The 27,062-nt window shown below is 44.8% G+C and overlaps 1 protein-coding gene across 5 annotated transcripts in view; it reads left to right on the top strand.

The window, feature by feature from the left end:
* The window catches only part of Lct (lactase), a 49,095-nt gene that overhangs the window by 7,693 nt on the left and 14,340 nt on the right, over positions 1 to 27,062 (top strand). For 4 of the 5 annotated variants that reach the window (XM_087197785.1, XM_087197775.1, XM_087197781.1 and 1 more), the window contains exons 2-9: positions 499 to 578; positions 3,359 to 3,442; positions 7,331 to 7,433; positions 9,078 to 9,153; positions 13,284 to 14,007; positions 18,969 to 19,614; positions 22,575 to 24,125; positions 24,764 to 25,032. In XM_087197785.1, the coding sequence (XP_087053911.1) occupies positions 499 to 578; positions 3,359 to 3,442; positions 7,331 to 7,433; positions 9,078 to 9,153; positions 13,284 to 14,007; positions 18,969 to 19,614; positions 22,575 to 24,125; positions 24,764 to 25,032 (3,533 nt within the window). Of the gene's footprint in view, positions 1 to 498; positions 579 to 3,358; positions 3,443 to 6,135; positions 6,191 to 7,330; positions 7,434 to 9,077; positions 9,154 to 13,283; positions 14,008 to 18,968; positions 19,615 to 22,574; positions 24,126 to 24,763; positions 25,033 to 27,062 lie in introns of those variants that run through there. The other variant, XM_087197798.1, reaches the window with a different exon arrangement.

A 27,062-nucleotide genomic window follows, 5' to 3' on the forward strand; every position in this document is an offset into this window, starting at 1 on the left:
AACCCATCTTGGCAGGTGATTCTGATGCACATAAAAGTTTGAGAACCACTATTAGGCTGCTTAATGTCAAAGCAAAACAAGCTGCACATGTTATCATTTCCTTTGTTTTCCCCTCTATTGATGTTTGTACATTGAATAAGGATGAAATAAATAGCAGTTTCCTGAGAGCGCCCTTCCTTTGACAAGGTATGGGAAGGAGTTCTTTCCTTACTTTTTATGTTGCAGGTGGTGGGGCAGGGTAATTGTTTTCATTCTAAAAGATTTTTCTAAGTTCTTTGAGTGTCATAGTCCTGATTCATACTTTTTTTTTTAGGCACCTTGTTTTCTAAAATCTTTCAGCTAAGCCATGTGAGTGATTTCTTCAGAAATCTTTTTTTTTAAAGTTGGTAACCTTCTAACAGAAAGGTCAATAGGAAATGAGTGCCCCCATCCGTGGTTTCCGTGGTTAGAGCCTGCTGCCCTCGCTCACCTGCTGTTTGTTCCTTTGGTTGGTTTCAGGTGGAAAGCTCTCTGTGGTCCTCCCCTCAGACGATCTCTTGGAGGCCCTGCTGGAACCATCTGTGTCTGCACTTGCCAAGGTGACCACAATGCAAAGACATACCATCATCTGAGGAAAGTTGTGGCTTTAATTGTTCAAAACAAGTGAAATTTCCATCTGCTGATTTGAGACTTTCATAAATGCCTCTTCTGAGTGATATACAGTCTCTAAATTCATAATTACTTTAAAAGCAAAACCGTATTTGTTGCAATACAAGCTCTTGCTCAATCAAGTGTCAGCTTGGTGTCAGCTTGCCTATACGAAGAAGCCAAATGATTCTGCTTGCTCTGATTTTTTTTTTTTTTTGGTATGGGTGATCAAACTCAGGACCTTGTGCTTGCAAGGCAAGTGGCAGAACCACTGAGCTAAATCCCTGACCCTGCTCTGATTTTTTTTTTATTGAGTCCAAAATAGCTTATTACAGAAGAAATTGGTTTATATTAAAACAGATATTTTAAAGGGGCTTTAAAATGTGCTCCCTAAGTCCCCTTCATAGTTTTCTACTTCCTTTGTAATTTAACAATGATTTTTTTAAAAGAAAAATGAAAACATCTGAGCAGTAAACAGCTTTGCCCCCTTTGGGATGCTAGACAATGTGGGAAGCTAGACAATGTGGGAAGCCTTCAGAAAAAACAGCTGATCTGTGTGGTTCTGTGGCTTTGCCAATGTGCTGATGCCACCACACTGCTCACGGTGTCTGTGCTTTCACAGGGCCACACGTGTCAGGGTTCAGTTTTCAGATTCACCAGTTCAAGTACTTAAAACCTAGATATGATAAGATTCTGAACAGGCAACTATCAGGCTGACTACATGGCCAGAATGCCATCTAAATTAATTTACAAAGGGTAATAACTGCTATCAGTTATAACCAAAGTGCTGATTTTAAAAATACTTGTTCAGCAGCAGTCTTTGAACTGATCCTTCTGCCTCATCCACGCTGTACAATGTTTCAGAGCAATCATTCAAAAGCATGGTTGTGATAGATTCCCTGCTGGGAAGCCACATTCCCCTGAATCAGTGTAAATTCCTGGGGACTTTCCAGTGTGTGTGTATACTGTATATGTCTATTTGTCATCTATCCAGCCACACTTGTTTTACCCAGTACATATCCCTATGCTCTCTTTCTACTCTCTTGTATAATGCATGACATTTATTTGATGTCCTTCCTGTACTCCCTCCTTCCTCAAATCTTTTTTTCCAGCAAAATTCTACCTCTGGTTACTATGCATGTGAATGTGCTCTCCACGGGGAAACGTAACACTCCTTGCTGAATCTGATTAACTCTTTCCCCAACTGGAACTCTTTCCCCAGTTGGAACCCTTAGCTATTTGTCTAGATCACCAGCTCCCAAGGTTTGTTCTGTATCAGAATCACTTAGCGAGCTAGTAAAGAGCACCTTGGTGTGGAGGGACAGGCCTGGGCCCTTCGAAGGTGTACCAAGTTCCCCACAGTCTCTCCTCACTAAGATTTGAGCATAACGAGTGAGGCCTTTTCTTATAACAATCTATTTTTCTGTCTTTTCTTAATGTAATTGGTGCATTTATTAACCTTATTAAATGTTAAGCTTCTATGGATCTCATTCATCTTTAAATGTAACTCCTGACTCATGTTCCCAAAACAATAACTTTCAAAAGTCAGAAACCTATTGCTGTGTTGTATGTAACTGAGAAACAGAAGCAGAACTGAGAGGATGGGTAGGGGAAAGTTTAAGTGATATTTGCCATCATGGAGTCTTTAGTAATTACTGATGATAACAAGTGGGAAAGCAGTGGGGAGTCGGTAGTGAATCAGTTATGAGAGTTCTCACCTGATGCCATTATCCACCGTCCTTGTCTAAGGAAATAAGGCAGTGATGCCAATACGTTTAGAGCTTTCAATGATAACAAATAGTCTGGTGTGGCATGCATGCCATAGATCCGCCACCACTGATAGATGACCTGTGAGAGCCAGAAGGTAAGCAATGATCTAATCACAACAGCGATAGAAATGGAGCAGCCAGCTAGGCTTGCTCAGGGAAGCAGGGAGTGAATCACAGTGGTGTCTCCATCATCTTAGACTCCTTGAAGCGCTTCAAGCACATGCAGGCCAGGGGCAGGGTAGAGTGATAAGTCATTAATGAGAGTGTATATGAAAATGTCAATGATGGGACTATGAAGGTTGTGCTTTCAGCTGGTAGAGTGGGTCCAGCTAGGGTTAACTGAGGTGGACTTCAAAATGTGTCCTGAAATTAAAACAACACCCCAAACCCACTAAGGTTTACAGAGATCATGAGGGCCATGCTGCCTGGAAACAGCTCTGGATTTCAGCTCCTTCCCTTACTGCTTATCTAATGGTGGAACCCACCATTTCTGGAAGGCTTATTTACTTATTTGTTTAATTATACACACTTGTTGAGTGCTTTCTGCATGCCAAGATGTTGGCTAAGCACATAGAATCCAGTGCGTGTGAACCTGTGGCACACGTTACAGCTGGTTAGTTGTTATTACTGAAAGCTCTAAAAGGTTCACAATCACTGACATAGATGATATATCTTCCCAATAATACTCGGGAACACCTACTGGCACACACATCCCCAGAATTTTCCAGTGCCCTTTTCCTTTGTAATGCCCCACTTTGGAGTAGTTTAGTAATAAGGGAAGAAACAAAAAACAGTTTGAACAGGTCTTTGTCTTGAAATTGCTTATGTCCTTTTTTTTTTTTTTTTGGTATTGGGGATTGAACTCAGGACCTTGTGCTTGCAAGCCAGGCAGCGGAACCACTGAGCTAAATCTCCAGCCCAAAATTACTTATGTTCTAATGACTGTATTTACTTACTTCTAGGATTCAGTTGATTTCCTCTCTCTTGATTTGTCTTATGAATGCCAAAGTGAGGCAAGTCTACCAGAGAAGCTGAATAAATTGCAGGTAACCGGAGCCCTTTTCCACATCAGTGATCAATGGTGAATGTTTCTGAGAGCATATTAGACATTTAATACTTTGGCTAATGCATGAACTGAACTTGCACCAACAGTCAGAACCTGCCAAGTTGCATCTAGGGAGATTTCCATTGAAAGCATCTGTAGAGAACATTAGGATGTTAGATGCAGTATTTCTTAGAAAAGGTAACAAGGGTTAACTTGTTAAGGTATTCACATAGATCCTGTGCTGCCTCATGTGGAAAACTACTGAAAAAACTACTTTAAAAAGACAGTTCACTGGGCCGGGGATTTAGCTCAGTGGTTTCACCGCCTGCTGCGCAAGCACAAGGACCAGAGTTTGATGCCCAGTACCCGCCCCCCCAAAAAAGACAGTTCACTGATTGTAGTGATAGTTGCTGTATTAGTTCATTTTACATTGCTCCAACAAAATACCAGAGGCAAGCTAAGTTCATAAAGAAAAGAGATTTATTTAGCTCCCAGTACTGGAGACTCAAGGGCCTGGTACTCCCATCAGCTCACCCCTGGCTCACCCTCTTGGCTGCTTTACATCACGGTGAGAGGATGTGTGTTAGGGCAGTGTCACTGACCAAACTGGGGAGCTGGAGAGACTGAGGCCGCACAGCCTCTCCTGAGGGCCAATTGAGCTGATGACCTCCTGCCATCCCCCCCCAAAGTTTCCACCGCCTTCTAACAGCACTGCAGGGACCAAGTGTCCAACACGTGAACCTTTGGCAGGCGACACACACCGTATCCAAGCTATAGCAGTTGCACAGCCATGTAAAACTGCCTGATGTACTTAGCCAGGGTCAGATGTTAGCGAGCACTGAAGGTAGGATTTGAGCCAGGGCTTTATCATTCTAAGACACTGCACTGCACCTCCAAAACAAAAATAGGTCTGAGGTGTGCAAATGTTGTAATGAAGACTATTTTTTCCCTTTTTTGTTTTTGTTTTGCAGTGCAGGGAACTGAACCCAGGGCCTCACACATGCAAGTGCTCTACCACTGAGCTACAACCCAAAGATTGCATTCTTAAAAATCACATATAATTTTAATTGATTTTGGTTTTTTTGGCGGGCTGGGGGGTGTTCAGTACCGGGCATTGAACCCAGTGTCTTCACACTTAGCTACATCCTCATCCCTTTTTTATTTTTCATTTTGAGACAGGACCTCACTAAATTTCCTGGGTTGAGTTTCAATTTGCAATCCTCCTCTCAGAGTTCTGGGATTACAGCACCACACCAGGCTAATATTCGTTATTGTTGGGTTGTTGTTGTTGTTGTTGTAAGTATCTCACCTGAACCTGAATTTGCTTGCAACCCAGAGACTGTAGTTTGGGACTTACTGATGCGATTTCCAGGTCTTAGATAGCCTTGTGGTGTCTTTGAGGTCTGCTTATGCCTGTGAAAACAAAAATGTCTTCTGTCCTTCTCAAGGAATTAAACCAGAGCTTGTGGCCAAGCTAATGGGTTCAGACCTAAGGACATTTTAAAGCCATCTTGATTATGCAGATGCCACATGCCTCTGAGCAGCAGGCAACAGGAGCACTGGAAGCTACCTGAGGATGTGGTTTATAGTGCTTCCTTTTTATGTCACGTCTGTAAGAAGGCCTACTCCTGCCAGTGTCTGGATAACACTGTGACACCTCAGTCCATAGTTGGCCTGCCAAAGACTGTAGTAAATTTTTCATGGACAGATTTAGCAGCCATTTTTTATATCTCACAACAGATCCTTTTTCGTTTCCTATAGTGGAAATTAATTCCAGATGTTACACTTGACAGCTCAGATGCAGCCTCAAAGATTCAGAATGGAGCCAGCCATCCTGGTGTACACCTGTAATTCCAGCACTGTAGGAGGCTAAGGCAGGAAGATTACAAAGTTGAGTACAGATTGGGCAATTTAGCGACTTAGTAAGACCCACTCTCTAAATAAAAAAGCAAAAAGGGGCTGGGGATGTAGTTCAGTGGGAAGGCCCTGAGTTCAATTCCCAGTACTGAAAAAAAAAAAATTCAAGGTGGGCATGATGGTGCACACCTATAATCCCAGCATTCAGGAGGCTGAAGCAGGAGAATTGTTGCTAGTTCAAGGCCAGCCTGAACTACATAGTGAAACCCTGTCTCAAAAATCAAAACAAAATCAAAATGGGGCTGGGAGCATAGCTCAGTGTAGAGCACCACAGAACAACAAAAAGATTCAGAATGACAATGACAGTGGCTGAGCCAGAGAAGAGACTGTCCTCAGGCATCACAGATGCCTGGTTGCATTTCCAATACATATTTATCACACCAGGGACAGGAAGAACAGAGTTCTCCCTGAGGAGAAAGGCTGAGTTGCTTTCTCAGGAGCCAAAGCACACAGCCCACAGCTTCCTCCTCACATACCTTCCAGCCTCACCCTAGGTCCCCCACTCTCCCCTTGGGGCCTCTTCTGTGGGCGGTGCAGGGAGCAAGGGGCAAGCGCTCCCCCCTCCTGCACGCTCCCCGGAGCACCTGAAGGCTGAATGCCTCTGGCCTCAGCTGCAGCTTATCAGTGGCACACAGGTGTCTCGGCCACGTCCGCAGGCCCCGCACCTTGATAAAGAGCCACAGCACGGCCCCAGTTCTAACTGTAGCAGGAGGCCTGTGAGGAGCGCCGTGTCCGTCTACCAGAAAAGGTCCTGTCTATCCAGGCTCTCTCCACTGAGCAGCAGGCAGGACAGACCCTCAAAGGCTCCTCTCGCTCACCAGTCTTGGAAAAGGTCAGTTCTGGCCTTCCGGGTGAATATTTCAGGAGGGAAAAAATACCATTCTGTAAGCACACCACCCCAGTCCTTTATCTCTCCCACAAAGTGACCCCAGCTCATGGAAAGGAGGAAGGCTGTGTAGAGTCACAACTCCACTACGCCGGTGGTCATGGGCCACTCACTCAGCTTCTCAGAGGCTTAGATGCCTCATCTGCAAAAAAGGGACATTCCTCACAGGCAGCTATGAGAAAGTACTGTAAATTTACCTGGATCCTTTGTAAGTAGTTGCTACTGGTATCTCCCGGTAGCCTTTAACTGTTCAAAGGAGGAAAAAGTTAATATGGGAAAAATGATGAAACCTCCAGCTTCTCAAAAGAGGTAATTTAAAATAAAGTCAAACATGTCATCCTGGAGATATTTCCCTTGACATTGAAGTGCCTAGGGGGAAAAAAAATAGGAAAGCAATTGCACCTGCTCCAATTTTAATGCTGACAGGACAGAGCGGAGAAGGGGACAAAAAGAATTAAGATGTGTTATGTACAGACACCCACTCCCCAGGATGAATGTCGTCATGTACTGTAAACATGTGCCAATAAAAATAAGATTTAACAAAAGATGACAGCTCTTCAGCTTTTTGGCATGGAAAATTTCAAATATATCTAAAAGTAAGGAGAAAAGTCTAAAGAACCCCTATGAAGCCATCACCAGTTTTAGTACTATTATTTCACCTACACTACTCCTCTTTGCCCTTTGAAACTGGATTATTTTGAAGCACAGCCCAGACCATTTATAAGTATGGTGATGATGGGATCTCAATAAGCTTCTGGAGTAATGCAGACTCCAGATGTGACCAAATGTGTTCCTGACACAGTGCCTGGCACTAAGAGGTTCCTTGTGAGGCTGAGATGGTGCCACTTTGGTTGGGGTGGGAGGGTGGCCTGTGGTACTGAGAAGAGTAGATCTTTCTCCTTCAGAGTCTAGAGGCAGCCACCCTAATTAATTGAGGTGGCTGGAGGTCATTTTTAATGCTGGAGCATTTGTACCTTCTCACTTTGAAACTAGATGTTATCAAAAAAGATAACTTCCCAAAAAAGGGAAAGAAAAAGATACTTTCTAGGTAGCATCAGTTCACTTGCTGTTCTGTTTCTGTTTCAGAGCATTGAGCCAAAAGTGAAAGTTTTCATCTTTACTCTAAAACTTCAAGATTGTCCCTCTACCAAAAAGAACCCTGCCAGGATGCTCTTCAGCCTTTTTGAAGGTGAGTGGCCCATCACCAGAGGGGTTTTGAATGACATCTGGTACCCTGACTTGGTGGGCAGCAGACTTGAAAGCGTGGGTTCAGTAGCAGGAGGGGAACAGGAGGAGGCCTGGACTGAGAGCCCACCCCTGGTGGAATCGAGTGCCCTGCCTTTCTTGGCAACCACTTCCTGCTGCCCCAAGAGGCAAGGGTCTGCACAAGGATGCCTCTGAGGGAAATGAGGACCACCCGGCTTAATGTGAGCGGCATGGAAACATCTCTTTGCCTGTCTCCCTTCCATGACAAGCTCCCTTATCTGTGCCCCATTCTGCAGGGCTGCCTCAGGCCGCTCCAGCGTTGAGAGGCTAACCCTTGCCCTCTGCTTAACCTTGTTCTGTGTCCCTGTTACCTCACCTTGCACATGGACTTGGTGGGCACAGAAGATGCTAAAAACCCGCAAAGGGAGGACCTGCAGCTCAAGGACTGTCTTTTCAGCATCTGGTTCAAATTCCTGACAGTGAATCTGATTGACCATGAATCAAGAAGCTGCTCCCAGGCTAAGTGATTTGGGGAGAGGTGGGGGTCTGTACCACACGAGGCCACTGGAGACTACAGGAAGGGGTACAGGGGCAGTGCTGGAGTGTCCTGATACTCAGTTCTGTCACCCTATCCACAGGCCAGCATATGGGAAAATTGGTGCCCTTTCCACCACCTGCAACCCTCCCGGCACTGTGCTGGCTCCACAGCCTCCTGAAGCTGGTCCACAGATCCATTTAATACCTCACCCTAACTCGGCTTTGATAGCATAATGAATTCTGTTCTTAAGTGCTACCCTGTGATAAATGGTTAAGATGGTAACTGTTATTGTATATTTAAACCACAATTTTTTTCAGTACTGAACTCAGGGCCTCTCATATGCTGGGCAAGCCATACTAAGCCATATCCCCAACCCTTTTTTTTTTTTTTAAAGACAGGGTCTTGCTAAGTTTTCCAGGCTGTCCTTGAACTTGTGATTCTCCTGCTTTAGTCTCCTGAGTAGCTGGGATTGTAAGTGTGAGCCACCATGCCCAGCTTAAACCACAATTTAAAACACCAGCAATAAAAATTCCACTGCTAGCCAGGTATGGTGGCCCATGCCTGTAATCCCAGCACTTGGGAGGCTGAGGCAAGAGGATTGCCATGAGTTCAAAACCAGCCTGGGCTATACAATGAGACCTTTTTTCAAAAAAAAAAAAAAACCAACAACAACAAAAACCCCCTTAAAAAACAAAATAAAAATTCCACTGCTTTCTATTTGAGTTCTTCTCAACTGTTTCCAAGTTTTGGTCCCAGACCAGCAGCATAGGATAAGCATCACTTGGAGATAGAATGCATCTCACAGATCCCTCCCAGTCCTTCTTGATGGAGACTCTGGGGTGGTCCAGCAGTATGCCCCAACAGGTCGGTAGGTGATTCAATTCACCCGGAAGTGTGAGGACCACTGTTTTAAGTCATGAGCAGGTCAGAAGCATCTGACCTCCTTGAGTCCTTAGGCTGTGGTATTTTCAAAGGCTCTTGGAACCATTGCTTGGAGTTTAGGTGTTTTTTTATGAATGAAGAAAACTAATTTCAGATGTGCATGTTCTTTGTTGAGCTTTATGTAGAGTTAAACTACTTCTTTTACAGCCATAAATAAAGACCACGTATGCACCATTGGGTTTGATGTCAATGAATTCCTGAGCTGTTCAAGTTCCAAGAAAAGGTAATGTCAGATTGCCTCCTGCACCGTCGATAACTGATATGTATGCAAGGACCCGAGTTCGATCCCTGGTACCAAAAAAACAAAACATAAGATAATAATAACATGTAGACGGTGCTACTCTTCTTTCATGTGGACAATCTCTCTGGGACTGTTGTCATTGTCTCTCAGGCCAGCGGGTTTATTGTGGTTGTTCTCTATATGAGAGAAGTCCTGCCTCACTAAGTCTCAGTCTGGGCCCCACACAGTCTGGCTTTCTTACCTGTAAGTTCACCCAGCTGCACATAATGGACAGAGCTGGGATTTGAACCCCTGAATCCTAGTTTAAGATCTCAGCAGTAGAGCATGCAGAAGAGAGGCCAGGTTAAAAATAGATCTGACCTGAGGGCTAGGGATTTAGCTCAGTGGTTTTGCCACCTGCCTCGCAAGCACAAGGTCCCGAGTTCGATCCCCGGTACCCTCCCCCCCCAAAAAAGATCTGACCACCGCACTGAAATTTCATGAAGTGAAATTTCCCATTTCCTCAGTGTGAAATTTGAAATGCCTTCCCTGAATGAGACAGGAAAGGCAGCTTTTACAGGGACCCAACAACAGAGGCTTTAATTAATGATGAAGATGCAAATAATTTCTTATCAATAACTAAAGTACCAAGGTTTGTAAACGATAAACTGTGCTTTAAAAGAAATGAGAGCAGACTGGAGGTCATTCCCATAATTACACCACTTCTCATGTGAGCCCCATATGCAGGGAAAGGATGGTGTGGAAAGTGACACTCAGTGTTCCCCAGAACCTCAGCACTCCTCCACTGGGGTGTGTTTCATGGTGAACTTTGCAAAACATCCCTTAAGGTAGGACAGGCTAGAGATAGTCGTTTAGCTTCCAGACGCTGAGTGAGAGGTCTTCGTTCACCTCTGACATTTCATAGACATCGGTGCCAACATCTCTTTATACCTTTCCTCTTCCATCACTTGGCTGTCCTGAGCCATAACGTCCTCCTCCTATTGTTCCATCCTCTTAACTCCCTTCAAATCGGCAGTTCAGACCAATAAAACCCAAGCAGCTGCAGGATGTCAGGCTTTGTGCAGGGAGTGCAGCCAGTGCCATGAGCGGGCAGGTCATAGCTGCTCTCTGACCACACTTGGAGTCAGGCAAGAAGTGCTGGGCTGTGTCTTGGGAAAGAAAATGCAATAGGCCAAAATAAAATGGGTTCCCTGACAAGTTGGTAACTACAAAACACCAGCAGCACCAGCTCCAAGGTTCTCTCCCCAACACTCTGACCTCGTGGTTCTTCCCCTGAAGCCAGGATCAAACAATGGCTTCATCAGGGCCCTGGCTCAATGGAGGTGGACGGAGAACCTGCCAGTTCAGGGGGAGGCGGAGGTGGGTTCAGGAAGGGCTGCTCCTGTTTTCTGTCCCCAAGAATTTTAGACCTTGAAGGTGATTCAGGCCCTCAAATGATTCTCACACCAGAATGTGGCACTGCTTCCCAGAGGAGGGAGAGGAGGGCACTGTCAAGGGGCTGTGAGGCAAGTTGGCTGGAGGAGAGGCATAGAGCCAATCTCTTCCCAAGGGAACCCCAGACTCCCCACTCTAAGACCCATTTCATCCAGGAGTTCATTCCCCAGACCTTTTGTCCTCCAAGCCAGGAAGACAGTCAGGGTCAGACATAGCTGATGTTTATGGGCACAGGCACACAAGGAGGCTGAGGACTTTGTTGTGCTCCAAAGTATGCGAATGCTTTAGATAATTCACAGCCATAGTCACTCCTTCTCCCTTCTGTTCTCGAAAATCCAGGAAGCTGACACTAAGGAAAGCAGGAGCATAGGTTGAAGGACCCTCCTGTGGGGTCACTTGGGAGAGAGGGCCTTCTGCAGTGTTCCTGTCACTCTGACAGTTCTGTGCTCTGGGCCTACCTGGTGTGTGCTTGTACTCTACCACCACCCCTCCCGCCATGTTCCCTTCTCCAGACCAAAGCACCACCTCTGCCAGTCTTTCCTCAAGGCAGCCCTTCGCTGGGTGCAATTTGCTGTGTGCTGTGGAGCTGCACTTCCCACCCTGCGAGGCACAATTCACTGTGAAATCAATTTAGACAATGAAAACCAAAATTTACTTCTTTTTTTTTTTTTTTTTTTGGTACCAGGGATCGGACTCTGTGCTTGCGAGCCAGGCGGTGGAACCATTGAGCTAAATTCCTGGCCTCAATGACCAAAATTAAGGAGAAGAAAAAAAGAAAGGAATGAAAAAGAGGAAGGAAAGAAAAGCTAGAGTAAAATAGAAAATGGGAGCCAGGCATGGTGGTGCATGCATGTAATCCCAGCACTTTGGGAGGCTGAGACAGGAAGATTGCAAGGGGTCCTGACTAGGCAACTTATTGAGACCTGCCTCAAAATAAAAAGGGCTCAGTGTGAAGGCTCTGAGTTGAATCCCTAGTGCCTTTAGGGAAAAAATAGTACACTGCATATAAGGGCAGCACTTTTATGAGATGTTTTATTTCAGATGTATTAAGTGTGATACATGCACATAAGCATTTACACAGTACAGAGTGATGTATGGTTAAAAGCATAAGTTCTGCTCTATCACTGGCAAGCTACATGGTTGTCAGGAGCCCAAGCTACCCTCCTGTTTCTTTGGCATCCTTAAAAGCTCTATGCTTGCCCTGATGCATGCTCTAGCTCCTGCCATTGTGTCTTCAATTTGGCAACATGAAGAAGAAAAGAGATTACAGCCAAAGCTGCTATTTAGTTGGTATATATCAATAGAGTTATATCAGTAGTTCCATTATTAGAATATTCTGGTACCAGCTGGTAAACAGCTACTGGACCCTGAGGCCTAGAAGTTACTCATTTAAATCAGTTTCATCCCCATAGGATGATGATGTAGAACCTATCTCATAAATTTGTTGTAAAAATTAAATGAGATAATATATATATATATGTTATTGCTCTGGCCAGCACAAAATCTAGGCTCAATAAATTGAAGTAATTATTATTAGCTATGTTTTATAAACAGTAAATTATAAGAATAAAGTACTGCACCACAACTGAAGTCCATGTTCAAGGGGTGTCTTAGTTATTTTCCTCATCACTGAGCCACAAAACCAGACACCCACAACTTAAAGGAGGAGGGTTTATTTTGTCTCACACTTTGTAGAGGTTTCAGTTTATGATCCACTCATTCCCAGACAGGGTTGCAGGGTAGACAGGAAGCAGAGAGAGCCAAAGGAGAAGCCAGGAAGGGAGAGCAGCCCTTCCAGGCCAACACCCAGTGGCCCTCCTCTTCTAACCAGACCCCACCTCCTAACAGCAAGTCGGCTATAAGCCCCCCAATCCAGTCTCCCTCCGAAGGTCTCACCTATGATCCCATGAGACTTTAGGGGGTCTCTAGATATAAACCATAAGAGGGATCTAGTAATGAGAACCACGGCATTGACGGAGCCCGCCGTCACTTGTCGAACAGTACCTGAATGGGGGAGTGAGGATGAAGAAAAAGAAAGACAGAGATAGAGTCGGGAGGGCTCCAGAGACCGAGCGCCCAAGTTTATTTTTCTCCTCTCTTTTATACAGCAGGTGAGTTTGGTTGTTAATCATGACCCTTATCCAGAGACACCTGCTTCCTTGTTTTCTAGTTCTTTGGGAATTCCCCACCCTCATGGGCTTCCTTGTTTCTCGGGGTTACAGAACGTTCATCACGTTCCAGGGCAATCTAATTCGGCAAGGACACGGTTCCTCATAACATCGTCTCCTTGCTCTATACAATGGAGGGTAAGATTCAAAATGGAGCCTCTTTGGCTAACACCGCTCTCCACATCTCCACATGGCATTGTTACTGTCCTCATGCAAGAGTAATATGTACTCGTCTAGGAAGGGATAATTTCCCCTTTGTCAGTCACTTCCTGCCTGTGACTTCGTGGGCTCGATTTTTTTTTTTTTTTTCCTTACCGGGGATCAAACTCGGGTCCTTGCGCTTGCGCAGTGGGTGGCAGAACCTCCGCGCTAAATCCCCGGCCCTGTGGACTCGATTTTTGACTCAGAGTTTCTGGCATTTTTACTGATTAAATACATTGGCCGTATTCATCAGTATAGGGACATTTGTAACTCAGTCATTAATTATTGCCCTTTGTCTCAATTTCACAGCATGTCTTGCTCTCTGACTGATAGCCTGGCCCTTCAGAGTGACCAGCAACAGGACCGTGACACAGCGGGTGGGCCCTTGTCCCCTGACTCAGCCTATTGGAGGGTCTGGGAAGCCTTTGCTAACCAGTCCAGGACAGAAAGGGATGCCTTCCTGCAGGATGTCTTCCCTGAAGACTTCCTCTGGGGTGTCTCCACAGGAGCCTTTAATGTGGAAGGCGGCTGGGCTGAGGGTGGAAGAGGGGCCAGCATCTGGGACCAATATGGACTGAATGGCACCAGAGGCCAAGCAACCCCGGAGGTGGCTAGTGACAGTTACCATAAGTCAGCCTCTGACGTCGCCCTGCTTCGTGGGCTCCGGGCTCAGGTGTACAAGTTCTCCATCTCCTGGTCCCGGATCTTCCCCACTGGGCACAGGAGCAGCCCCAACCTCCAAGGTGTCACTTACTACAACAAGCTGATCGACACCCTGCTGGGATCGCACATCAAGCCCATGGTGACACTGTTCCACTGGGACCTGCCTCAGGCCTTGCAGGACCTTGGCGGTTGGCAGAATGAGAACGTGGTGGATGCCTTTCTGGACTATGCAGCCTTTTGCTTCTCTACTTTTGGGGACCGTGTGAAACTGTGGGTGACCTTCCATGAGCCATGGGTGGTGAGCTACGCAGGCTATGGCACCGGCCAGCACGCGCCAGGCATTTCTGACCCTGGAGTGGCCTCTTTTAAGGTATTTCCCATCCCTGTAACTCCTACTAATTGGAGGAAAAAAGACTTTCGGTTGGAAGGAAGTTATTTGATCTGTCTCCTCAGCAAAAAGTGTTTACTTTTTGTTCTTTGGAGGAAATTGTTAATCACCTTATTTTGTCCAGACACTGTGATGGCACTTTAAAAATAGTTATTACAGGCCCAAAATAGCACTCATGGTTGAGAGAATAGGGATTAAGAGAGGATAAACAATGGGGTCATGATGACAACACTGTTGGGGTGCCGGTTGGAAGCAGGATTTGAGCCCAAGTCTCCTTGACTCCAAAAGTAAACTTTTAGGCTGGGACAATAGCTCAGTGGTAGAGCACTTGCTTAGCATGTGCAAGGCCCTGAATTCCATCCCCAGCCCTGCAAAAAAGAAAACTGCCAAAACCCAACCTAAACTGACCGAAACAAGTAGGGTGTTTATCAGTTCACGAAACTGAAAAGTCTTGGTTTCAGCTTGGTCAAGGTAAAGCTTCATTGGAGCACAATATTCTCCCCAGACCCAGTTGTGCTCCCCTGTTTTGTTCCCCTTGTTGGCTTTTCTTGGGCTATCTGGTCACCAGATGGCAGTGGCCCAACTTCAGTATTTCCAGACCAGCAGGAAAGAAAGCTCACCTCTGTTTGACATTTCCAGTCAAAGCCTCATGTCCCCTGGGCTCTGGATGGCCACCTGGCCACCCCAGAACCCATGCTGGGTCCAAGCTAGGGGCCTGGTGACTGAGCCTTGTGTCCTGGCTCTGTCCCTGAACACACTGGCTGAGAAATGGACAGGGGAGAGGAAAGGAGGGGTTTGCATTCCAGGTGGCAATTGGTATCATTTCAAAAGGCATGTGCATACTGGGGGCCAACTTTTCTTTTTTGATATGGGTCTCATTATATTGCCCAGGTTGGCCTCAAACTCCCAGGCTCAAGTGATTCTTCTGTCAGCCTCCTGAGTAGCTGGCAAACAAGGCACACATCACCATGGCTGGCTCTGGGGACTACATTTTAGATGGCTTAATATTGGTTTGGGGATTTAGCTCAGTGGCACCATGCCTGCCTCTTAAGTGCAAGATCTTGAGTTCAATCTCCAGTACCAAAAAGAACCCCACAAAACTACACTTAGATGGCTTAATATTTGTCTTCCTTAATTTCTCTTTTCCTTCAGAATCTCCCAGAAAACCCACCAGCTTTCCCTGGCAACATTCTTCAGGGGGATGTGTGGCTTTCCCTGTCACACTTTGGGTGAAATCTGTTTCCTGTGCCCTGTGCCAGGTGTTAAGGAGAGATGCTCGGCCATGTCCTCAATGTGAGGGAGAAGCTTTGACCTCTCTTCTGTGTCTTCAAACTGTTTCTTCTTAGGCTTTTACTGTGGCTCCTGAGAGATAAGTGTTTCTACAGAGACTGAAGAGTCAAATACAGTATTTTGTGTGTGTATATATATATTTTTTTGGTACCAGGGATCAAACTCAGGACCTTGTGCTTGCAAGGCAGGCATGGTGCTACTGAGCTAAATCCCCAGCCCAGTATTTCATATTTCTATAAAGACTCAGATGAGAAAATCCCCTTCACTTTTCTCCTTTTTTTTTTTGGTGCTACTGGGGATCAAACCCAGAGCCTTTGCACTGAGTCACATCCTCAGATCCCCACCCCTTTTTTGTTTTGTTTTTTGTTTTGAGACAAGGCCTCATTAAGTTGCTGAATTACCCAGGTTTGGTCTTAAATGTGCAATCCTCCTGCCTCAGTTTCCCAGAGTGTTGGAATATTTTGTTTTGCAGCGCTGGGTATCAAACACAGGGCCTCGCATGTGGTAGGCAAGTACTCTACCACTGAGCTACAATCCCTAGCTCCTTAAGTTTTTACTTTATTTATTTGTTAACATGTTATAGGGGCCAGGGATTTAGCTCAGTGATTCTGCTGCCTGAAGTGCAAGGTCTCGCGTTTGATCCCCAGTACCAAAAAAAAAAAAATGTTATCATACCATCTTAACTTAGGCCACTATAATAAGATACAAGGGCTGATAAAAAAAAATATATGGTGTGTGTTTAAATTTAAAAAAAAAATTTTGCCTAAAATGTACCAATAAATGTTTTACTATTAAAAAATAAAAATTTTTACGGTAAAAGTCACTGCCGTTAATCCCCCTCAAAAATATTCTCTCCCTCCCTGCTTCAAACACACTTATCCCATCATTCTTGCCACTTTCTGAAGCAGTATTAACATATGTAAAGCAAGTCCTTTTTCATAAGTGTCTTTTCAAGGTATGGTCAAAATCATCGCTACTGCTGTTGAGTGCCATCCAACAGAAAGGCAGGCTTTTTAAAATGTGATAAGGCTATACTTTCTGGGATTGTTTTTATAGTTCATAAAAATATTATGGTGTAGGCTGGGGATTTAGCTCAGTGGTTCCGGCGCCTGCCTTGCAAGCACAAGGTCCCTAGTTCGATCCCCAGCACCAAAAAAAAATATTATGGTGTGTCTTTATCCACCTTATTCACCAAATCTGGCACCCTACAACTTCTAGCTCTTTCCCAAAGTCAAAATGTCCATGAAAACTGAGAACAGTGAGTAGATTCAGAACATCAAGGCAGCCATGACAACACAACTAAAGATATGAAAGATTTCCAGAATTGCTTTAGAAAATGGAAAGAACAACAGGAGAAGTGTACTTGAAGCGAGAGGGAGTATTTTGAAGGTGATTAATGGCCATGTGTCTTTTACTGTAATAAACTTCTTTTTGAGACAGTCTTGCTAGGTAGTTCAGGCTGGCTTTGAACTAAGTAGCCCAAGAGCCTTGAACTTGTGATCCTCCTGCCTCAGGCCACCACACCCAGCTAATAAATTTTTTTAAAAATTGAATATTCACCGTATTTTTCAATCACACCTTGTAAAACAGACTGTTGGCTTAAACTTTTTTTCTCCACAGCTCTGTAGGATAGGAAGTCCAAGGTTAAAGTACTAGCATGATCAAGTTCTGGTGAGGGCTCTATTCCTGGTCTACAGACAAACTTCTTATAGCATCATCCTCTTATGGTGGACAGAAAGAGAGGAAGGAAGAGAGTGCCTTCTGGTGGTGGGTCTTATAAGGGCACTAGTTTTATCATAAAGGCCCCCACCTGTGTGACCTAAAACTAATCCTCTCCCAAAGCCTAGAGCTTCAACATAAATTTTAGGGAAACACAATTCAGTCCACAGCAACTGTTTTGCATTCATGTCGTGGTGTACCTCAGTTTAGTGCTCATTGTTTACTTGATATGTTATTAGCAATTTTTCATGCTATTACACAGTCACAGTCATTCCTTTTCACTGCTTTTTTGGGGGGCTTTTTTCAGACAAGGTCTCATTGTGTAGTCCAGACTGGACTTGAACTCACTGTGTAGCCAAGGCTGGCCTCAAACTCATGGCGATCCTCCTGCCTCCTGCCTCAGCCTCATGAGTGCTGGGATCACAGACATGCGCCACTATACTGGCTTGTTTTTAATGGCCATTTAATAGTTCATGTAAGGCAAGGTGCTTGATGAACTAGTTTAGAAGGGAAGCATTCCTATTTTTCGGAAAGGAGCCTAGTTCAGAACTAACATTTAGGATGTGAGAAAAGCCAGAAGTTTCACTTCCTAGGGTAAATTTTTGATGAAATTCTTCAACAGTAAATGTCATCCTGTTTATATGATAAAAAGGAAAAGAAAATAAGATCTAGCAAGCGCCATTCTGCATTTCATGCTTTGTTTGGTGCTTTACATATGTTAATACCAATCCTCCCAGATGGATCCATAATTACCTGTTTCAAAGTAGGAAGCTGGGGCCGGGGATTTAGCTCAGTGGTTCCAGCACCTGCCTCGCAAGCATAAGGACTGGAGTTTGATCCCTGGCACCAAAAAAAAAAGTAGGAAGCTGAAATTGAGTGTGGAGATTGTCCAGGCTCACAGAGCAAATTAATGCCAGAGCCAGGATATAAATGCATGCTTGTTATACTCCAGGCTCACCCTCAGTATCCCTATTTTCCCATGATGTCAACCAGAAAGCTGATGACTTTCTTAGGTCCATGAGTTAAGTCTACAAAGTTTTCTTTCTAGATTTAAGTAGAAAGGAAGAGTAGGCTAAAAAAAAAAAGTGGGATTTCCTTTGTGCATTAATTAAAATAATATCCTCTATCCTGGACTAATTGTTCAATAAGCACTCATTGAGTACAGAGGCTGAATAGCATTGTGGGTGACAGTAACAGGCATGGAGTTGGACTGTCTGGGTTTAAATTCTCATATTTCTTCTGGCTATAGCCATATAGAGTTATTACACCTATATGGATCTTTTCCTCATTTATAAAGTGGTAATAATTGTGGTACTTACCACATAAAGGTGTATGGACTACATGGCAGAATTTATTTAAGCAGTAAGGGCTCAATACATATTAGTTAATGGAGTTGTTGAAATTGTTATTGATGGTGTTGAATTGTTAACCTGTTGACTTTACTGACTTGTTTTGCTTGTACTGGGGATTGAACCCAGGACAAGGTACATACCCAGGCCTTTTTATTTTTCATAAGTCGCTAAATTGCCTGGGTTGGGTTTGAACTTGCAGTCCTTCAGCCTCAGCTTCCCAGGGTGCTGGGATTACAAGCATGCCCCACCACACCTGGCACTTGCTGATGTTAACATTGGTATTGATAATTCTGACCTCACCTCAACATTATGGATGTTGATTTGCTGACACCTGTATTAACATCTTGACACATTGTTTTTGACTTACTGACTTATTGTTATTGACTTGACATTGATGTTAACTGGAATTGTTACTGACTTGTTGAAATTAGTGTTGGTGTTGTCATGTTGTGATTCATTGTTTTTGTCATCAGTGACTTGATAACTGAGATTGGTGTTGACTTGACATTACGGTGACTTGTTTTCAGCTTAGTGCTAATGTTGAAATTGTTGGTATTAAGCACCATATTTCCTTCTTCACAGGTGGCTCACTTGATCCTCAAAGCTCATGCCAGAACTTGGCACCACTACAACAGTCACCATCGCGCCCAGCAGCAGGGGAGTGTGGGCATCGTGCTGAACTCAGACTGGGCAGAGCCTTTGTCTCCAGAGCAACCTGAAGACCTCACAGCCTCTGAGCGCTTCTTGCACTTCATGCTGGGCTGGTTTGCACACCCCATCTTTGTGGATGGAGGCTACCCTCCTACCATGAAGGCTCAGATTCAACAGCTAAACAAACAGTGCTCTGGTCCTGTGGCCCAGCTCCCAGAGTTCACTAGGGCAGAGAAGCAGCTCATAAAGGGCTCTGCTGACTTTCTGGGTCTGTCTCACTACACCTCCCGCCTCATCAGGAAGGGCCAACAAGATACCTGCGTCCCTAGCTATGAAAATATAGGAGGCTTCTCCCAACACGTGGATCCTGCATGGCCCCAAACTGCTTCTCCTTGGATTCGCGTGGTGCCCTGGGGTATAAGAAGGCTGTTGCAATTTGTTTCCATGGAGTACACAAGGGGAAAAGTTCCCATCTACCTGGCTGGGAATGGCATGCCCATAGGGGAAAATAACAGTCTCTTTGACGACTCCTCAAGAGTGGCCTACTTCAACCAGTACATCAATGAGGTGCTGAAAGGTAAGAACATGGCCATGCTGTGACCAGAAGGGGTGGTATTACAGATCTTCATAGTTCTGCTTAATGGGATGAAGACGGTCTCCCAGGAAAATGAAGCCAACAGAGCAGCATTGGTGGGATGTCCTTCATGTGGGCCTCCTCTTTTTCCCAAAGGCTCGTGTTTTTATTTCTCTGTTCTTCCCTAGAATGTCTCCTCTGACATCCTGCCCTTCTGAGTCCTAGCCAGTCATCAAGACTTATCTTTGAATATATTTAGGTAAAAATAGTTATCGTGGGTTGTGGGCGTGGCTTAGTGGAAAAGCACTTGCCTAGCATATACAAGGCCCCAGCACTGAAAATATATAAGTATATATGAAAGTATATATATGAGTGTGTACATATACATATACATATATATAACATTAATTATAAAGATAGAAAGTATGGAGTGCCTGTTATGTACCAGACATTGTGAAAGATGAGAGGTACCATACTGAGCAACATCTTCAATCTATAAGGGGGACACAGAGACTGAAATATAGTGTGACAAGGGACATTTAGGATGGGACTCAATCTATTAAGTCTTCTCTCGCTTATCCAGGAAACTGATTTCTATATCCTTTGACTGTCTATAAAATCTATAGTCATTGTGAGCCAGTTGACCCAATCTATAGGCTCATTCTTATTAACATACCATTGCATGTCTTTTTATTCCAAGCAGAAAAGGATGCCAAATAGGATTTATGTCCCAAGTCAGTCCTAGTCAACTGATAGCGAACAGCCAGCTGTCTGCAGAGAGGGCTGTGTTGAGGTTTCAAGATTTTATCTGAATTCAGAGAGAAAGTTGATTAATGATACCTACCTGTCCTGGGCACCTTCCTGGTTTGTGATGTCATAAACCCTCTCTGTACTTACATTCATGCTTTTTTCAGCATTAGTTACAATTCCTAATGATTCTGGAATTCCTTGGTCTCAAGTGACCCTTGAAACAGCCTCATAAAGCAAGGAGGAATAGATATTATCCTCATAGGACAACTGCAAAAGACCTTTGCATTTCTGCATCAGTTCTTCACCCTGCCCACTAAGCTATAGTGACTTTACTCATCTTGTGTCCCCCAGAGCCTTGCACTGGCCTAGGACGAAGTAGGTACTTTCTAAATTACTTACTAAATGAGCAATTTTACCTACTTCCTTTTTGGGTGGATTGAACCCAGGGCCTTCACAATGAGCTACATCCTCTGCCCTTCATTTTATATATTACTTATTACTGATCAATTGATTGATAGGATCTTTTTTTTTTTTGATTGATAGGATTTTGCTAGTTGCTAAATTGCTCAGGTTAGGCTGCAACTGACTCAGCCTCTCAGAGCATGGGCATCACAGGCGTGCACCATCCTGCCCTTATAGAGTGAGTCTGTTTGTTGAGAGGTTGTACAGTCTGATAAAAATAGACATTAATCCTTTGCTGGCTCCAAGCTGGAGCCCACAGCTATGGCCTTTTTAGTTTGGCTCTGTTGGTGGACTCGTTAGATTGTTGTTTGACAAGTTAGAGGTAAGGGGCATTAACTTCCTGAGGCTGCTGTAACAAATTACCCAGACTTGGTGATTTAAAGCAACAGACATTTATGCTTCAGAGTTGTAGAGGTTAGAAATTTGAAAGCAAGGTGCTGGTAGAGCTGCTTTCCCTCCACAGGCTCTAAAGGGGGAGACTATTTCTTGCCTCCGTGCCTTCCTTGGCTTGTGACTGCATCACTCTAATCTCTGCCCTTGTTTTCACATGGCCTTTTCTAAGGGCACTTGTCGGCCAGCCAGGCTGGTGGCAAATGCCTGTACCTCCAGCACCCTGGGAGTCTGGAACAGGAGGATCACAAGTTCAGGCCTAGTGCAACTTGGTGTGATTCTGCCTTGAAAAAAATTTTTTTTGGTTTTTGGTACCGGGGATCGAGCTCGGGACCTTGCGCTTTCGAGGCAGGCGGCGGAACCACTGAGCTAAATCCCCAGTCCGTTTAGTTTCTAATATGGAATGTGTCCTGATGTTATTCAACCCTACTAAATGTAAACAGGGAAAAGTAAAAACAAACATTTAAGTGATTTATGCATTCTATACAAACTAAAGCATCCTAATGCTAGAAGGTGGAGCATGTTCTGTTCATTTTTTTGCTGGGTGAGTAGGTGGTGCACATTTGTAATCCCAGCTATTTGGGAGCCTGAGGCAGGAGAACTGAAAGTTCAAGGCCAGCCTGGGCATCTTAGTGAGAAAAATTAAGGATGCTTTTTTGGGTTGAGATTTAAGATTCATGGCCATAGAAGTGGTCTGATGTTTTGGGAAGGTGTTGTAACTTTTTTTTCATAATCACTTATGGCTGTTATATTGGGCTCTGTACAAAATATTTACACATATTCTTTACAGAATAAGTAAATCACCTGAAGGTAAATGGATGCTTTCTTCTCAGTGGAAGAGAATACTGGTGTGAGCAAAGCTACCACATGAAATTTCTTTTTGGGCCCCAGCACAAGCAATTTTTTTTTTGGTACCGGGGATCGAACCCAGGATCTTGCACTTGCAAGGCAGGTGCAGCACCACTGAGCTAAATCCCCAGCCCTGTACATTATTTATTTATTTATTCCAGAGAGGAATAAGGGTTACATTTTGGAGAAAATGAAGTAACCTCTAAAACTTTCATATCAAAGGAAAACTTTCTAAAAAGCAACATCAGTAACACAGACTTTAAGGATAATTTTTCAATACAAATAATTTTATTTAAAAACACGTAATCTCAGACAGGCACAGTGGTACATCCCTGTAATTCTAGCTACTTGGGAGACTGAGGAAGGAGAATCACAAGTTTCAGGCCAGACTGGGCAACTTAGTGAGACCATGTCTCAAAATTAAAAAGGACTGGGGACGCTGCTCCATACAAGGCCCTGGGATCAATCTCCAGTACTGGGGGAAAAAAAGCTGTTTTTGTTTCCTCTCACAGCTGTCAAGGAGGACTCCGTGGATGTTCGCTCTTATATTGCTCGGTCTCTCATTGACGGCTTCGAAGGCCCCTCTGGTTACAGCCAGAGATTTGGGCTTCACCACGTCAACTTCAGTGACAGCAGCAAGCCAAGGACTCCCAGGAAATCTGCCTGCTTTTTCACCACCATCATTGAAAAGAATGGTTTTACCACTAAGGTAGTAAAAAGATCACTACCATCCAAAGTAGCAGAGTTCCCCTCCAAAATCAGAACCTTCAATTTTCCATCTGAGGTGCCCTCTAAGGCTAAAGTAGTTTGGGAAAAGTTCTCCAACCAACCCAAGTTTGAGAGAGACTTTTTCTACCATGGCACATTCCGGGATGACTTTCTGTGGGGCGTGTCCTCGTCGGCCTATCAAATCGAAGGGGCTTGGGACGCTGAAGGCAAAGGCCCCAGCATTTGGGATAACTTCACACACACACCAGGGAATGCAGTGAAAGACAATGCCACTGGAGACATAGCCTGTGACAGTTATAACAACCTGGATGCTGATCTGAATATACTTCGAGCTCTGAAGGTGAAGGCCTATCGCTTCTCTATGGCCTGGTCTCGGATTTTCCCTGATGGGACCAACAGTTTTATCAACAGAGCTGGTGTTGAATATTACAACAGACTGATCAGTGGCTTGGTGGCAAGCAACATCTTGCCCATGGTGACACTGTTTCACTGGGACTTGCCCCAAGCCCTTCAGGATATTGGAGGTTGGGAAAATCCTTCCTTGATTGAGTTGTTTGACAGCTACGCAGACTTCTGTTTCCAGACCTTTGGTGACAGAGTTAAGTTTTGGATGACCTTTAATGAGCCTGCAATACAGGCATGGAATGGTTATGGCTTGGGGAATTTCCCCCCAAATGTGAAGGACCCAGGCTGGGGCCCTTACAGGATCGGTCATGCAGTCATCAAAGCCCATGCCAGAGTCTACCACACTTATGATGAGAAGTACAGGCAGCAGCAGCAGGGAGTCATCTCGTTGAGCCTCAGCACACACTGGGCAGAGCCCAAGTCTCCAGGGGTCCCGAGAGATGTAGAAGCAGCTGACCGAATGCTGCAATTCAGCTTGGGCTGGTTTGCCCACCCCATTTTCAGAAATGGAGACTATCCCGATGTCATGAAGTGGAAAGTGGGGAACAGGAGCGAGCTACAGCACCTGGCCACCTCCCGCCTGCCAAGTTTCACTGAGGAGGAGAAGCGGTACATTAGAGGTACAGCCGACGTCTTCTGCTTCAACACCTACTCATCTAGACTTGTGCAGCACACAACACCTCCGCTGAATCCACCTTCCTACCAGTATGACCAGGAGATCACTGAGGAAGAGGACCCTTCGTGGGTTGCCACAGCAATAAACAGAGCTGCACCCTGGGGGATACGCAGACTGCTGAACTGGATCAAGGAAGAGTATGGTGATGTCCCCATTTACATCACCGAGAATGGAGTGGGGCTGACAAGTGGAGCGCTGCAAGATACTGACAGGATATTTTACCACAAAACCTACATCAATGAAGCTTTGAAAGGTATGTGAGGGATCAGTTCATCTTCCAATATCCCATACATCATGTGCCTGAAATTGTTTTTTAGGGTACCTGGAAGTCTCTTTTATCCCCTAACTTCATAATTCCTTACCTATTTGGGAGTTTATTTATAGTTCCCTAAGAAGCTGAAAAAATTGTTTTCTCAAAATGTATGAATATATGCACATGAATCCCCAAAAGAATATTTTCATGGGTCATTTATTCATTATTGAGCAACTCCTATGTGACAAGTTCTATTTTAGGTCCTGAGAATGCTGTAGGGAATGAAACATATATTTCTGCCCTCAGAACTTATATTCTTGGGGGTTCCATGCACCTCAGAATAAGAAACTCTTAGTTCACACTCATGTGCTTAACTTCTATAGTAGTTCAAGCTCTTGAACTTGAGACATAGCCTTTACCTTAACAAAAGAATTTGACTTTGCAAAGACCAGTTAGTTGCTAATACTTCCTATAGGGTCATAGAGCCAGCAGAAAGTAAGATCAACAGGGTGATCGGTGTGTCTCTCAGGACATGTTACTCTCCATACAAGTTGAGCAGCCAGCACTCGTCTGGGCTTCCTGTAGCTCTTCCCTCCTGGTGTAAAGCTCTCTCCTCTGCTCCCTTGGGTTGTTCCCAGCCTACAGGCTCGATGGCATAGACCTTCGAGGGTATTCTGCCTGGTCTCTGATGGACAACTTTGAGTGGCTAGAAGGTTACACAGTCAAGTTTGGTCTGTACCATGTTGACTTTGAGGATGTGAACAGGCCTCGCACAGCAAGAGCCTCAGCCAGCTACTACACAGAGGTCATTACCAACAATGGCATGCCAATGCCCAAGGAAGATGAGTTCCTGTACGGAGAGTTTCCCAAGGGCTTCATCTGGAGTGCAGCTTCTGCTGCATATCAGGTGAGAGGTTCAGGGCCCTTCAGCACCACTTATTGCATGCCTGCCTGCCTGCCTATCTACTGTGCACCAGGCTTTGGGCTTGGTGCTGGGGAGCATAGGTACGTGAGCAGGGATTCCAGCAGACTTTAGGGAGCCGGTGCATGTGCATTGGATTCAGCAGCGCCTCTTCCTGGACATTCCAGCCTTTTCACACTCTCACATCTGGCAGAACAGCACAATTAGGTGTCCGCAGGGCCAGATGGAGCAGGGATAGCATGGGCAGAAACACTTGGGCAAAGACATGCAAATGTGCAGTGTCTCTGCTGGATGCATTCATTCCTCCCCTGTTCCTTCCACGCAGGCAGTTTATAGGCATTTATTAACTAAGAGTTACCCAGTTGTAGTGGAGCACACAGGTAATCCCAGAACTCTGGGAGGCTAAGGCAACCCCAGCCTGGACAATTTAGTGACTTAGCAAGACTCTATCTCAAAATAAAAAATAAAAGAACTGGGGATGTAGTTCAATGCAAAGACTGGGTTCAGTCCTTACTATTGGAAAAAAAAAAAGTTAATTAGCAAGCAAGCAGAAAAACTGTTTGTGTGCTGCCCAGTGGACTCAAGAAAATCCCAGATTTTGGTCATTCTAGCTGCTCTGGCCAACAGCTAACATGAAATATTCTGTTGAGGCAGACACCAAGATTTCAAAGGCTGGAGCCTGTCATATATCAGGCAAATTGAATCCTCTGTAGCAGGATTTCTCAATTGGGGCCTGATTGACATTTTGGATGTTTCTTGGTGTCTGTGGCTTCTACCCACTAGACGCCAGTCTATAGATTACTTCTCCTGTGGGGACAACCAGAAATGTCTTCAGACACTGCTAACTGTCCCCTTGGGGAAGAATGTCTCTTTCATGAGAACCACTGCTCCACAAGTTTACAACTGACCATAGGAAGGATTAGGGATTTCTTCTAGGGTATAGGCCACAGACCTTGGTGAATTCATAAAATCCTGGCCATGTGAGGGCAAACAGAGTCTTGAGAATATTTTAGCCAACTCACACCTTGAATTTTTGAAACCCTGTGTCAAAATTTAAAAAGAGCTGGAGATGTAGCTCACTGGTAGAGCACCCCTGAGTTGGATCCTGTCTTAGTTTCTCTCCTTGCTGAAAAAAAATACCCAACACCCAAAGTTAAAGGGGAAAGGGTGTATTTAGCTCACAGTTTGTAAAGGTTTCAGTCCATAATTGGCTGGGTCCAAGGCAGAATGGCACATGGCAGAGGGGAGTTGTAGAGGAGAAACAGTTCATGGCACCTACACAGTAGCAAAAGCAATAAGAGAACTTAACAGCATCTTTCTGTCCCTTTTATCCAGACTACCAGGACTAGGGCAGTGCCAAACCAATCAGTGTAGTGGTTTAGTAATCACACGACCTTAATCCCAGCATCATGTACTCTAGATGAAGCCACCTTTGCAAAAGCCACCTATGACCACTTGGGGCTTTGGGGGCACATCTAGACCCAAACCACAACAGATCCCTAGTACCATTAAAAAAAAAAAGGAGACAAATGTTGGGTGCATGCCTCCACTGGGGGTGCTGAGACAGGAGGATTGGAAGTTCAATGCCAGCCTGGGCTGCATAGCAAGACTCTGGCCCCAAAACAGAACAAAAGACCAGGATGAGAAGTGCTTACAGTGTGGGTTCCCTGAACAGAACGCTAGCTGACCCCCTCAGGAAGATGCAAGCTCCAGCCTTTAAGTGGCCATTTCTCTAATGGACCCTGGCTTTCTTTAGTGGCAAATGGCATTTAGAAACCGTGATCAGGACACAGGGTGTGCTCTGCTTCCAGGGTATTATTACTGTTCTTCTAAGCCCTCTGGGTGGACAGAGCTAGGAAATATGTGCATGTACACACTTACGCATATTTTTACATCCATCCATCTCTGTATATTTAAAACCACAAGTTCACACCTCCAATAACAATCCAACTTCATAGTATTAATGCTAGCCTTCTCATTTTCCATATTCGTATCTCCTTTTTCCAGTGGTGAGA

The sequence above is a fragment of the Heterocephalus glaber genome, unplaced genomic scaffold (genome assembly GCF_053883595.1).
Source record: "Heterocephalus glaber isolate CG9 unplaced genomic scaffold, H.glaber_assembly_v1.0 deba00000347, whole genome shotgun sequence".
NCBI lineage: Eukaryota > Metazoa > Chordata > Mammalia > Rodentia > Bathyergidae > Heterocephalus > Heterocephalus glaber.